Source organism: Vipera ursinii, assembly GCF_947247035.1.
Source record: "Vipera ursinii genome assembly, chromosome: 2".
Classification (NCBI taxonomy): Eukaryota; Metazoa; Chordata; class Lepidosauria; order Squamata; family Viperidae; genus Vipera; species Vipera ursinii.
In genome coordinates this window covers 55,398,398-55,411,558 of record NC_139513.1, presented here as the reverse complement: position 1 = coordinate 55,411,558, position 13,161 = coordinate 55,398,398, and the positions used below count along the sequence as shown (strand labels likewise).

General features: G+C 45.8%; 1 protein-coding gene across 1 annotated transcript in view; it reads left to right on the top strand.

Moving 5' to 3' along the window:
* The window catches only part of COL7A1 (collagen type VII alpha 1 chain), a gene marked incomplete at its 5' end in the record, with an annotated part of 134,524 nt that extends 121,858 nt beyond the window's left edge, over positions 1-12,666 (top strand). Inside the window, 5 exons of the mRNA XM_083353344.1 lie at positions 329-361; positions 862-957; positions 2,226-2,345; positions 12,267-12,446; positions 12,563-12,666. Of these exons, the coding sequence (XP_083209470.1) occupies positions 329-361; positions 862-957; positions 2,226-2,345; positions 12,267-12,446; positions 12,563-12,597 (464 nt within the window). The 3' untranslated portion in view covers positions 12,598-12,666. The remainder of the gene's footprint in view (positions 1-328; positions 362-861; positions 958-2,225; positions 2,346-12,266; positions 12,447-12,562) is intronic.
* Positions 12,667-13,161: the final 495 nt, after the last annotated feature.

The following is a 13,161-nucleotide window of genomic DNA, read 5'->3' as shown; positions in this document are numbered from 1 at the left end:
TTATGGAGAAAGAACAAATTATTGAGAACTTGAACTGCACAGATCAAAGACAAAAGAAACTATGACATGAACTTCCTTGTTTTTCTTTGAAGATGCTTTTGCTTCTCATCCAAGAAGCTTCTTCAGCTCCGACTGAATGGTGGGGAATGGATGGTGGAGAATGGATGGCGGGGAAAGAGCTGAAGAAGCTTCTTGGATGAGAAGCAAAGCATCTTCAAAGAAAAACAAGGAAGTCCAGTTGCCTCCGGAAAAAGTATCTTTGGGACAACTATGACCTGGGTGACTGAGAATCTCCATAGACGTGGATTGTTTCTGTTTTTCATTTCAGCTTGTGGAAGCCAGTTCTCTGTTTCTGAATGGCGTAAGTATTTTGGATTATTATGAACTGTCTTCCTTTCTGCAGTACTTGTAATCTGAGACATTAATAAATAGGTGTCCAATATATCACTGATAAATATACCCAGATATGCACAACATTTGATTAATACAGATTCAACAGAGCAGACAGAGCTGATCTACTGTAAAGGAAGGTGTGAACTGTGTACAGTTTACAAACATTTAGCACCCACAAGTATGGATGAAATCAGTATTCTTTCAATCAGTAATGACAATAGATGCAAACCTTGGAGAATAAGTTGTTTTTTATTACTCATTACATCAGCTTTATTTGAGAATTGTCTCCTCTCTACATACATAATTTATTACTCACTAACTTTTATAGAAAAAGTCAAAAGGAGATAGGTCAAGGTTCTTGAACTTTGGCTGGAGGTTTCTTCTCTTGAAGTGGGGAGGTAAACATGTGCTAATTATTTTTATGGCAGTTATGTGTCTATTTAGGTTTGCATTGTGGCTTCTTCCCAGGTAATATCCCCAATGATCCATCCACCCAGCCATACTCATCTGTTAAAGCTCAAATTATCCCTGTGCTTAAACTGTCCCATGCTGAGGAAGAAGAAGGTGAGTCTTGTTTCTTAGTATTGTTCCTTTTTTTTCTTGCACACATTGTGGGCTTCTTGATATTATCATGCATAAAATGTTTCCTGTCATGTTCTCCCGAGAAGAATTAAGTATTTTCACCTTTTCCTTTCAGTCCACTTTGGAATTCCAAAGTAGAGTGCACTTTGCAAGCCAGGCATTATCACACTGACAATCTATTCTTCTATTGGAAGCAAGAGGCAGGATATGATTAGTTTTGTTCCACTTGGAACAAAATGAGGACTCAGGTTGGTGGAGACACTATGCTGACTCTGTAAACCACTTAGGGAGTACTGTAAAGCACTATGAAGTGGTGTATAAGTCTAAGTGCTATTGCTATAATAGCTTATGAAAAGGAAGGTGGGTTGCAAATACCATTCTATAGATAAAAGCCAGGAGAAATAAGAATAAGTAGTGGTAATGTAATATTGCTCAATTCATAATAATATGTCAGATACAATTATATAAAATGAAAAAGAAACATAAAAATGTAGAAAAAATAGCCATCAAGCCAATTGACATTCACAATTTATACTGCCCTAGAATCATCTGGGAGTGCCTTTGAAAATCACTCAGAAGCTGTGGCTGGTCCATAATGCAGCAGCATGGGCAATATTGAACATGTTTTCTTATGCCCATATAACACCTTTGCTCTGTGAGCTGCAGTAGTTACTGCAATAGGCTTCTAGCTACAATTCAAGGTGCTGGTTATCACCTACAAAGCCTTCATGGCAGAGTGCCAGGTTATCTAAAAGGCCATTTGGCTTTCATGGTTTCTGCCTGGCCCATACGATCAAGCAATGTTGGCATGCTCCATGTCTCTTCCATTGTAATGTCACTTGATGGGACCCATAGAGCATGTCTTCTCTGTTGCAGCACCAGCCCTCTGGAAAATCATCCCTGCTGAGGTTTGTTTGCCTTCCATTGTGGTTGTATTTAAACAGCATTGAAAATCTGCTCTTTTCCCAGATCTTGTGTTAGAGTATTTAGGCTGGGAAGGATTTGTTCCCCATAGTAATTGCTGCACTTTTTAAAATGTTGTTTTCCTTTTTTGTTTTAATCTGTAAACTCATTTTGATATTGGGTGGCCTACAAATTTAATACCTTCATAAATAAATAAATTTTCCTTTCTAGGAATACAGCTGTTAAGTATGCCCTACCTCATTGGACTCAACATAATTGTTGTTCCTTCATTGCCATCAAATCTTCCTTACGTGAGATCTTTTGAATCCACTATCTCTATTTTGTAGGGAGCCAGGAACGAAACATATTGAAAGCAAGTGAGCCTGAGTATGAGTATGTCTACACAGAGGAAGACTATGAAGAGGGCCTGGTAGCAGATGGGACTGAAACTCCTATGTTGAGGGATGGTGAGTTACATTAGTCTTTGATGTGTCTTTGAAGGATTGGTGCGTGCCTGTGGTTTACTCTGTGGATAGTGAAAGGTTGAAAGCCTGAACTCCTTTTGAAACTTGTGGAAGTGATTAGTAAGAGTGCAATCATTCATAGGCTACTTGGTAACCTCTATGAAATAAGTAATGGCTTTAAATCTACCCTACCTCGTTGACCTTGGCTGAATATGAAAAAGTTAAGCAGGTCAGATCTGGGACACATCAGGCACTTTAAGCCAGAGCTTTTCAACCGGTGGTACACGTACCACCAGTGGTACACAAACATCTGGCTGGTGGTACGCGAACCCTAGCTAATTGTAGTGGGGGCTACAGCTGATACAGCCACCAAGAAGCATGGATCAGCTGTAGCCCGGCACTGATCCTGGAGCTTCAGTAAGCAAGCAGCATGTTTTCCAGAAGTGCAAGCAAGTGAGCTAGGCAGGAGCCCAGGATCAGGGTCTGCAGCTACAGCTGAGCCGTGCTTCTGCGGAGCCACCCAGAAGCAAGGATCAGCTGTAGCTGCACACGCCGATCCTGGGCTCCTCCCCAGCTCGCTTGCGGAAAACATGCTGCTTTCAAGTTGCATTGTCACAGGGAGTTCACATGATCCCCTTTTCTGACCTTCTGAGAAGCAAAGTCAAGCCAGATTCAGTTAAACAACTCTGGGACTAACTTAACAACTGCAGGGATTCACCGAACAAATATGGCAAGAGAAATACGTAAAATGGGGCAAAACGGATCTGCGAGCACGCGCACAAGGCTCTCAGTGACGGCAGCATCTGTGTGAGCCTTGTGGTACCGCCACCGCCAGGCTCGCAGTGATGCTACCACCAGCACTAGTATCATGCCATGGCCCGCAGCAATGCCGCCAGGTACAAGGATCGTGACACTGCCTGCACAAGGTTCGCGGCAATACTGCTACCCGTGTGATACTAGTGGCACTGCTGCTGCCCACACAACACTTGCAGCAATGGTGGCACAAGGGGTGAGTACACACACACATCCGCGCTTCTGTGCAGCTGTATCACCTGTAGCCTGGCGCTGATCCTGGGCTCCTGCCCAGCTCACTTGCAGAAAACATGCTGCTTGCTAAATTTATTTATTTATGCAGCCCCAGTCTCCACTCGCTCTCACTCACTCCTCCGTCTCTTTCAAAGGAACCTCGCTTGGTCTCTCCCCGACTCACTCCATCTCTTTCAAAGGCCTGTTGCTCGCTCACTCACTTACTGCCCCATTGCTTCCAAAAGGGGCAGTAAGTGAGGGAGTGAATGAGTAAATGGCGTTTGGAAGTGTTTGGAAGTGACGGGGCAGTAAGTGCGGGAGTGAATGAACAAGTGGCATTTGGAAGCGACAGGGCAGAAAGTTAGGGAGTGAATGAGCAAGTGGCGTTTGGAAGCAACGGGGCAGAAAGTGAGGAAGTGAATGAGCAAGTGGCATTTGGAAGCGTTTGGAAGCGACGGGGCAGAAAGTGAGGGAGTGAATGAGCAAGTGGCATTTGGAAGCGTTTGGAAGCGATGGGGCAGAAAGTGAGGGAGTGAATGAGCAAGTGGCATTTGGAAGCGTTTGAAAGCGATGGGGCAGAAAGTGAGGGAGTGAATGAGCAAGTGGCATTTGGAAGCGTTTGAAAGCGATGGGGCAGAAAGTGAGGGAGTGAATGAACAAGTGTTTGGAAGCGACGGGGCAGAAAGTGAGGGAGTGAATGAACAAGTGGCATTTGGAAGCGTTTGGAAGCGATGGGGCAGAAAGTGAGGGAGTGAATGAACAAGTGTTTGGAAGCGACGGGGCAGAAAGTGAGGGAGTGAATGAGCAAGTGGCATTTGGAAGCGTTTGAAAGCGATGGGGCAGAAAGTGAGGGAGTGAATGAGCAAGTGGCATTTGGAAGCGTTTGAAAGCGATGGTGCAGAAAGTGAGGGAGTGAATGAGCAAGTGGCATTTGGAAGCATTTGAAAACGATGGGGCAGAAAGTGAGGGAGTGAATGAGCAAGTGGCATTTGGAAGCGTTTGAAAGCGATGGGGCAGAAAGTGAGGGAGTGAATGAGCAAGTGGCATTTGGAAGCGTTTGGAAGCGACGGGGCAGAAAGTGAGGGAGTGAATGAGCAAGTGGCATTTGGAAGCGTTTGAAAGCGATGGGGCAGAAAGTGAGGGAGTGAATGAACAAGTGGCATTTGGAAGCGTTTGGAAGCGATGGGGCAGAAAGTGAGGGAGTGAATGAACAAGTGTTTGGAAGCGACGGGGCAGAAAGTGAGGGAGTGAATGAGCAAGTGGCATTTGGAAGCGTTTGAAAGCGATGGGGCAGAAAGTGAGGGAGTGAATGAGCAAGTGGCATTTGGAAGCGTTTGAAAGCGATGGTGCAGAAAGTGAGGGAGTGAATGAGCAAGTGGCATTTGGAAGCATTTGAAAACGATGGGGCAGAAAGTGAGGGAGTGAATGAGCAAGTGGCATTTGGAAGCGTTTGAACGCGATGGGGCAGAAAGTGAGGGAGTGAATGAGCAAGTGGCATTTGGAAGCGTTTGGAAGCGACGGGGCAGAAAGTGAGGGAGTGAATGAGCAAGTGGCATTTGGAAGCGTTTGAAAGCGATGGGGCAGAAAGTGAGGGAGTGTATGAACAAGTGGCATTTGGAAGCGTTTGGAAGCGATGGGGCAGAAAGTGAGGGAGTGAATGAACAAGTGTTTGGAAGCGACGGGGCAGAAAGTGAGGGAGTGAATGAGCAAGTGGCATTTGGAAGCGTTTGAAAGCGACGGGGCAGAAAGTGAGGGAGTGAATGAGCAAGTGGCATTTGGAAGCTTTTGAAAGCGATGGGGCAGAAAGTGAGGGAGTGAATGAGCAAGTGGCATTTGGAAGCGTTTGAAAGCGATGGGGCAGAAAGTGAGGGAGTGAATGAGCAAGTGGCATTTGGAAGCGTTTGAAAGCGATGGGGCAGAAAGTGAGGGAGTGAATGAGCAAGTGGCATTTGGAAGCGTTTGAAAGCGATGGGGCAGAAAATGAGGGAGTGAATGAGCAAGTGGCATTTGGAAGCGTTTGGAAGCGACGGGGCAGAAAGTGAGGGAGTGAATGAACAAGTGTTTGGAAGCGACGGGGCAGAAAGTGAGGGAGTGAATGAGCAAGTGGCATTTGGAAGCGTTTGAAAGCGATGGGGCAGAAAGTGAGGGAGTGAATGAACAAGTGGCATTTGGAAGCGTTTGGAAGCGATGGGGCAGAAAGTGAGGGAGTGAATGAACAAGTGTTTGGAAGCGATGGGGCAGAAAGTGAGGGAGTGAATGAGCAAGTGGCATTTGGAAGCGTTTGAAAGCGATGGGGCAGAAAGTGAGGGAGTGAATGAACAAGTGTTTGGAAGCGATGGGGCAGAAAGTGAGGGAGTGAATGAGCAAGTGGCATTTGGAAGCGTTTGAAAGCGATGGGGCAGAAAGTGAGGGAGTGAATGAACAAGTGGCATTTGGAAGCGTTTGAAAGCGATGGGGCAGAAAGTGAGGGAGTGAATGAACAAGTGTTTGGAAGCGACGGGGCAGAAAGTGAGGGAGTGAATGAGCAAGTGGCATTTGGAAGCGTTTGAAAGCGACGGGGCAGAAAGTGAGGGAGTGAATGAGCAAGTGGCATTTGGAAGCTTTTGAAAGCGATGGGGCAGAAAGTGAGGGAGTGAATGAGCAAGTGGCATTTGGAAGCGTTTGAAAGCGATGGGGCAGAAAGTGAGGGAGTGAATGAGCAAGTGGCATTTGGAAGCGTTTGGAAGCGACGGGGCAGAAAGTGAGGGAGTGAATGAGCAAGTGGCATTTGGAAGCGTTTGAAAGCGATGGGGCAGAAAGTGAGGGAGTGAATGAACAAGTGGCATTTGGAAGCGTTTGGAAGCGATGGGGCAGAAAGTGAGGGAGTGAATGAACAAGTGTTTGGAAGCGACGGGGCAGAAAGTGAGGGAGTGAATGAGCAAGTGGCATTTGGAAGCGTTTGAAAGCGACGGGGCAGAAAGTGAGGGAGTGAATGAGCAAGTGGCATTTGGAAGCTTTTGAAAGCGATGGGGCAGAAAGTGAGGGAGTGAATGAGCAAGTGGCATTTGGAAGCGTTTGAAAGCGATGGGGCAGAAAGTGAGGGAGTGAATGAGCAAGTGGCATTTGGAAGCGTTTGAAAGCGATGGGGCAGAAAGTGAGGGAGTGAATGAGCAAGTGGCATTTGGAAGCGTTTGAAAGCGATGGGGCAGAAAATGAGGGAGTGAATGAGCAAGTGGCATTTGGAAGCGTTTGGAAGCGACGGGGCAGAAAGTGAGGGAGTGAATGAACAAGTGTTTGGAAGCGACGGGGCAGAAAGTGAGGGAGTGAATGAGCAAGTGGCATTTGGAAGCGTTTGAAAGCGATGGGGCAGAAAGTGAGGGAGTGAATGAACAAGTGGCATTTGGAAGCGTTTGGAAGCGATGGGGCAGAAAGTGAGGGAGTGAATGAACAAGTGTTTGGAAGCGATGGGGCAGAAAGTGAGGGAGTGAATGAGCAAGTGGCATTTGGAAGCGTTTGAAAGCGATGGGGCAGAAAGTGAGGGAGTGAATGAACAAGTGTTTGGAAGCGATGGGGCAGAAAGTGAGGGAGTGAATGAGCAAGTGGCATTTGGAAGCGTTTGAAAGCGATGGGGCAGAAAGTGAGGGAGTGAATGAACAAGTGGCATTTGGAAGCGTTTGAAAGCGATGGGGCAGAAAGTGAGGGAGTGAATGAACAAGTGTTTGGAAGCGACGGGGCAGAAAGTGAGGGAGTGAATGAGCAAGTGGCATTTGGAAGCTTTTGAAAGCGATGGGGCAGAAAGTGAGGGAGTGAATGAGCAAGTGGCATTTGGAAGCGTTTGAAAGCGATGGGGCAGAAAGTGAGGGAGTGAATGAGCAAGTGGCATTTGGAAACGTTTGGAAGCGACGGGGCAGAAAGTGAGGGAGTGAATGAGCAAGTGGCATTTGGAAGCGTTTGAAAGCGATGGGGCAGAAAGTGAGGGAGTGAATGAACAAGTGGCATTTGGAAGCGTTTGGAAGCGATGGGGCAGAAAGTGAGGGAGTGAATGAACAAGTGTTTGGAAGCGACGGGGCAGAAAGTGAGGGAGTGAATGAGCAAGTGGCATTTGGAAGCGTTTGAAAGCGACGGGGCAGAAAGTGAGGGAGTGAATGAGCAAGTGGCATTTGGAAGCTTTTGAAAGCGATGGGGCAGAAAGTGAGGGAGTGAATGAGCAAGTGGCATTTGGAAGCGTTTGAAAGCGATGGGGCAGAAAGTGAGGGAGTGAATGAGCAAGTGGCATTTGGAAGCGTTTGAAAGCGATGGGGCAGAAAGTGAGGGAGTGAATGAGCAAGTGGCATTTGGAAGCGTTTGAAAGCGATGGGGCAGAAAATGAGGGAGTGAATGAGCAAGTGGCATTTGGAAGCGTTTGGAAGCGACGGGGCAGAAAGTGAGGGAGTGAATGAACAAGTGTTTGGAAGCGACGGGGCAGAAAGTGAGGGAGTGAATGAGCAAGTGGCATTTGGAAGCGTTTGAAAGCGATGGGGCAGAAAGTGAGGGAGTGAATGAACAAGTGGCATTTGGAAGCGTTTGGAAGCGATGGGGCAGAAAGTGAGGGAGTGAATGAACAAGTGTTTGGAAGCGATGGGGCAGAAAGTGAGGGAGTGAATGAGCAAGTGGCATTTGGAAGCGTTTGAAAGCGATGGGGCAGAAAGTGAGGGAGTGAATGAACAAGTGTTTGGAAGCGACGGGGCAGAAAGTGAGGGAGTGAATGAGCAAGTGGCATTTGGAAGCGTTTGAAAGCGACGGGGCAGAAAGTGAGGGAGTGAATGAGCAAGTGGCATTTGGAAGCTTTTGAAAGCGATGGGGCAGAAAGTGAGGGAGTGAATGAGCAAGTGGCATTTGGAAGCGTTTGAAAGCGATGGGGCAGAAAGTGAGGGAGTGAATGAGCAAGTGGCATTTGGAAGCGTTTGAAAGCGATGGGGCAGAAAGTGAGGGAGTGAATGAGCAAGTGGCATTTGGAAGCGTTTGAAAGCGATGGGGCAGAAAATGAGGGAGTGAATGAGCAAGTGGCATTTGGGAGCGTTTGGAAGCGACGGGGCAGAAAGTGAGGGAGTGAATGAACAAGTGTTTGGAAGCGACGGGGCAGAAAGTGAGGGAGTGAATGAGCAAGTGGCATTTGGAAGCGTTTGAAAGCGATGGGGCAGAAAGTGAGGGAGTGAATGAACAAGTGGCATTTGGAAGCGTTTGGAAGCGATGGGGCAGAAAGTGAGGGAGTGAATGAACAAGTGTTTGGAAGCGACGGGGCAGAAAGTGAGGGAGTGAATGAGCAAGTGGCATTTGGAAGCGTTTGGAAGCGACGGGGCAGAAAGTGAGGGAGTGAATGAACAAGTGGCATTTGGAAGCGTTTGAAAGCGATGGGGCAGAAAGTGAGGGAGTGAATGAGCAAGTGGCATTTGGAAGCGTTTGAAAGCGATGGGGCAGAAAGTGAGGGAGTGAATGAACAAGTGGCATTTGGAAGCGTTTGAAAGCGATGGGGCAGAAAGTGAGGGAGTGAATGAACAAGTGTTTGGAAGCGATGGGGCAGAAAGTGAGGGAGTGAATGAGCAAGTGGCATTTGGAAGCGTTTGAAAGCGATGGGGCAGAAAGTGAGGGAGTGAATGAGCAAGTGGCGTTTGGAAGCGTTTGAAAGCGATGGGGCAGAAAGTGAGGGAGTGAATGAACAAGTGTATGGAAGCGATGGGGCAGAAAGTGAGGGAGTGAATGAGCAAGTGGCATTTGGAAGCGTTTGAAAGTGATGGGGCAGAAAGTGAGGGAGTGAATGAACAAGTGGCATTTGGAAGCGTTTGAAAGCGATGGGGCAGAAAGTGAGGGAGTGAATGAACAAGTGTTTGGAAGCGATGGGGCAGAAAGTGAGGGAGTGAATGAGCAAGTGGCATTTGGAAGCGTTTGAAAGCGATGGGGCAGAAAGTGAGGGAGTGAATGAACAAGTGGCATTTGGAAGCGTTTGAAAGCGATGGGGCAGAAAGTGAGGGAGTGAATGAACAAGTGTTTGGAAGCGACGGGGCAGAAAGTGAGGGAGTGAATGAGCAAGTGGCATTTGGAAGCGTTTGAAAGCGACGGGGCAGAAAGTGAGGGAGTGAATGAGCAAGTGGCATTTGGAAGCTTTTGAAAGCGATGGGGCAGAAAGTGAGGGAGTGAATGAGCAAGTGGCATTTGGAAGCGTTTGAAAGCGATGGGGCAGAAAGTGAGGGAGTGAATGAGCAAGTGGCATTTGGAAGCGTTTGAAAGCGATGGGGCAGAAAGTGAGGGAGTGAATGAGCAAGTGGCATTTGGAAGCGTTTGAAAGCGATGGGGCAGAAAATGAGGGAGTGAATGAGCAAGTGGCATTTGGAAGCGTTTGGAAGCGACGGGGCAGAAAGTGAGGGAGTGAATGAACAAGTGTTTGGAAGCGACGGGGCAGAAAGTGAGGGAGTGAATGAGCAAGTGGCATTTGGAAGCGTTTGAAAGCGATGGGGCAGAAAGTGAGGGAGTGAATGAACAAGTGGCATTTGGAAGCGTTTGGAAGCGATGGGGCAGAAAGTGAGGGAGTGAATGAACAAGTGTTTGGAAGCGACGGGGCAGAAAGTGAGGGAGTGAATGAGCAAGTGGCATTTGGAAGCGTTTGGAAGCGACGGGGCAGAAAGTGAGGGAGTGAATGAACAAGTGGCATTTGGAAGCGTTTGAAAGCGATGGGGCAGAAAGTGAGGGAGTGAATGAGCAAGTGGCATTTGGAAGCGTTTGAAAGCGATGGGGCAGAAAGTGAGGGAGTGAATGAACAAGTGGCATTTGGAAGCGTTTGAAAGCGATGGGGCAGAAAGTGAGGGAGTGAATGAACAAGTGTTTGGAAGCGATGGGGCAGAAAGTGAGGGAGTGAATGAGCAAGTGGCATTTGGAAGCGTTTGAAAGCGATGGGGCAGAAAGTGAGGGAGTGAATGAGCAAGTGGCGTTTGGAAGCGTTTGAAAGCGATGGGGCAGAAAGTGAGGGAGTGAATGAACAAGTGTTTGGAAGCGATGGGGCAGAAAGTGAGGGAGTGAATGAGCAAGTGGCATTTGGAAGCGTTTGAAAGCGATGGGGCAGAAAGTGAGGGAGTGAATGAGCAAGTGGCGTTTGGAAGCGTTTGAAAGCGATGGGGCAGAAAGTGAGGGAGTGAATGAACAAGTGTATGGAAGCGATGGGGCAGAAAGTGAGGGAGTGAATGAGCAAGTGGCATTTGGAAGCGTTTGGAAGTGACACGGCAGTAAGTGAGTGAACGAGCAAGCAAGAGGCCTTTGAAAGAGATGGAGTGAGTGGGGGAGAGACTGAGCGTGGTGCCTTTGAAAGAGACGGAGGAATTGAGTGAGATCGAGTGGAGGCTTTTCTGAGCAAAGTGTGCGTGAGTGGGGGGGGGGCTTATGCAAGCGGAGGTGAGAGAAAAAGGGAAAAGTGAGGGGGAGAAGGGAAAAAAAAGGCACTGACTTCTGACTTCCTGTTACAGGAGTAGAAGGAAGCATTAACATTGAACCTCAACTTTTTACTTTTCTATAATATTATAAACTAGCCATTTTTATAACAACTAATGAATCTAACCAATGAAACCCAAAATACCCCCCCCTTTTTTTTTAGTCATCAAGTTTTTGGCACCTTGTTAAGCACTAGTGGTACTTGAATATTGTCTTGTCCTAAAAGTGGTACAATTTCTGAAAAGGTTGAAAAGCCCTGGTTTAAGCCGAATAACTGTTGTCCCTGATAATTAATCAATTTTTTTCACATGATTGAAAGTCCAGCATGTATTTTATATGCAGTTGGCATCTTTTGAGCAAAATTACACCACAGATTAACTATCAGTTAATAACATGCCCCAGGGGAGTATTTAATTAATAAAAGAAGTCAGTAATAGGTTGGCACCTAAAAGTGTCTGATTCTGTTGTCACTTTTTTTCCTAAATCTCAAGTGGATTTTTTTTTAAAAAAATTTGCAAGTTAAGATTCAGTTCTGCAACTTGTAGTCTTGCATCTGAAAGTACCAATGGATAGTGAAATTAGGCTGAGACAACAGATATATTTCCCTTTCCCCTTTTAAACTGAGAAGTGTTGCTATGATAAATCTTTATTCATGGATTGCCTCCTTGATGGGAGTCATAGTCATGAAGGGAAGCTATTTCCAATGCATTAGAAACCAATGAAAGAAATTGTAATCCAGTGCATTAGATCTCAATGTCTTTGTAATATTTTACACAAGAGCTCCCAAAAGAGTACAAGCCTTCCACAAAGGATCTGTGGCTCAATCTCTATGCTCTTCTCACATTGAATTGTTCCCTTGTACTTTATGTTGCATCTGATAAGCAAATAACCCTGTGCATGCAGAATAAATGCAACCACCATAACGCACTAGTGAAAAATTGGTTCATTCTATACAATAATAATAAGCTGTGGTCTACTAGGTATGGTCTACTAGGAACTTTAATTCTGTACCAGTGCCATTAGAAGCAATCCTCATTACCAGTAAATTTATTAAACCATATTGTTTCTCTCTTGAGAAGGAAAATAAAGTGTGTAGATAATATGTAAAGACTGTCATAAACTGGGATGGTTAAAGTTCATTAACTTTAGACTTCTACTGCTCACCATTGGTCTTTAGGCTGAAATAGCTAAATGGGAATATACAAAGTGTAACTGGGTGTAACTACCAGCATTCTGTCTTTTTTCCAGCCTATTTTTGTAGTTACAGTACAACTATATCTAGAATATTAGAGAGAATGGGCCACATTTCTGTTGAATTGCAGCTAAGCGTAATGCCTAAACTAGCACTTAGCACTCTTGCATCTTAGATTGTTCGGTATGGGACAATGACAATAAAGATTATCGTATCGTATCGATAAGCTAATGCATTGGCCTACTGCATCCTCACTGTTATTTTTTCCCCAGCTGACCTGTGTACCTTGCGTCTGGAACAGGGCCAGTGCAGCAAATACACCCTAAAATGGTACTATAACCAGAGAGTATTGGAATGTCGGCCCTTTCTCTACAGTGGCTGTGGAGGAAATTCCAACCGCTTCAACTCCATAGAGGACTGTGAGCTTTACTGCAAACCCCAGGCAGATACAGGTAGGAGCTGGCAAAGCATCCCACCAAGTACATATTCTTCACACCTTTATAGTTCTAAATATTGCAGTTTTCCATGATATTTCACCGTCTCTCTCTCTCTCTCTTTCTTTTGACAGTTAATAGCACAGTGGATAGAAACCAAACTGTATAAATGTTGAAGTAAGTTTGGAGAACTGATGTACTGAAGAAAAGAAGAGTTGCAGCCATTTGGGCTTCCTCCCATTCTTATCATGCATAAGGTCTTAGATATACACCTGGCAAGCATTTGACCTGAGAATCATCTTGCTGCCCTTTGTACTGCTTGCAACACAGGTGCTTGTGGGTGCATATGTCCATACGAATGTGTGCGTGTATGTGTACATCGTTTGTGTGTGGGCTGCTTCAGCTGGAGCAGAGAAATGGTGCTATTCTCTTCTTTTTACAGTAGTTTTGTTGCTCTTGATTTATTATTTTTTAAATTAAGGTGCTTTTTTAATCAAATGGGAAATATGTGCATATCATCTTTTATGTATAATGTAAAGAAAAGACATATTTTTAATTAGAGTTCTTTAAGTTATTTGATACTGGCTTAACTAATGACACGTGGAATGTATTGTGGCCTGACCTAACTGATTCTGCCAGCAACATGCAGATTTATATATTATTCCTCTGGGTCTGGGACTAAATTAATAAGAAGCCAAATAGACAGTATCACTCAGGCTAATCCTGAGAGGCT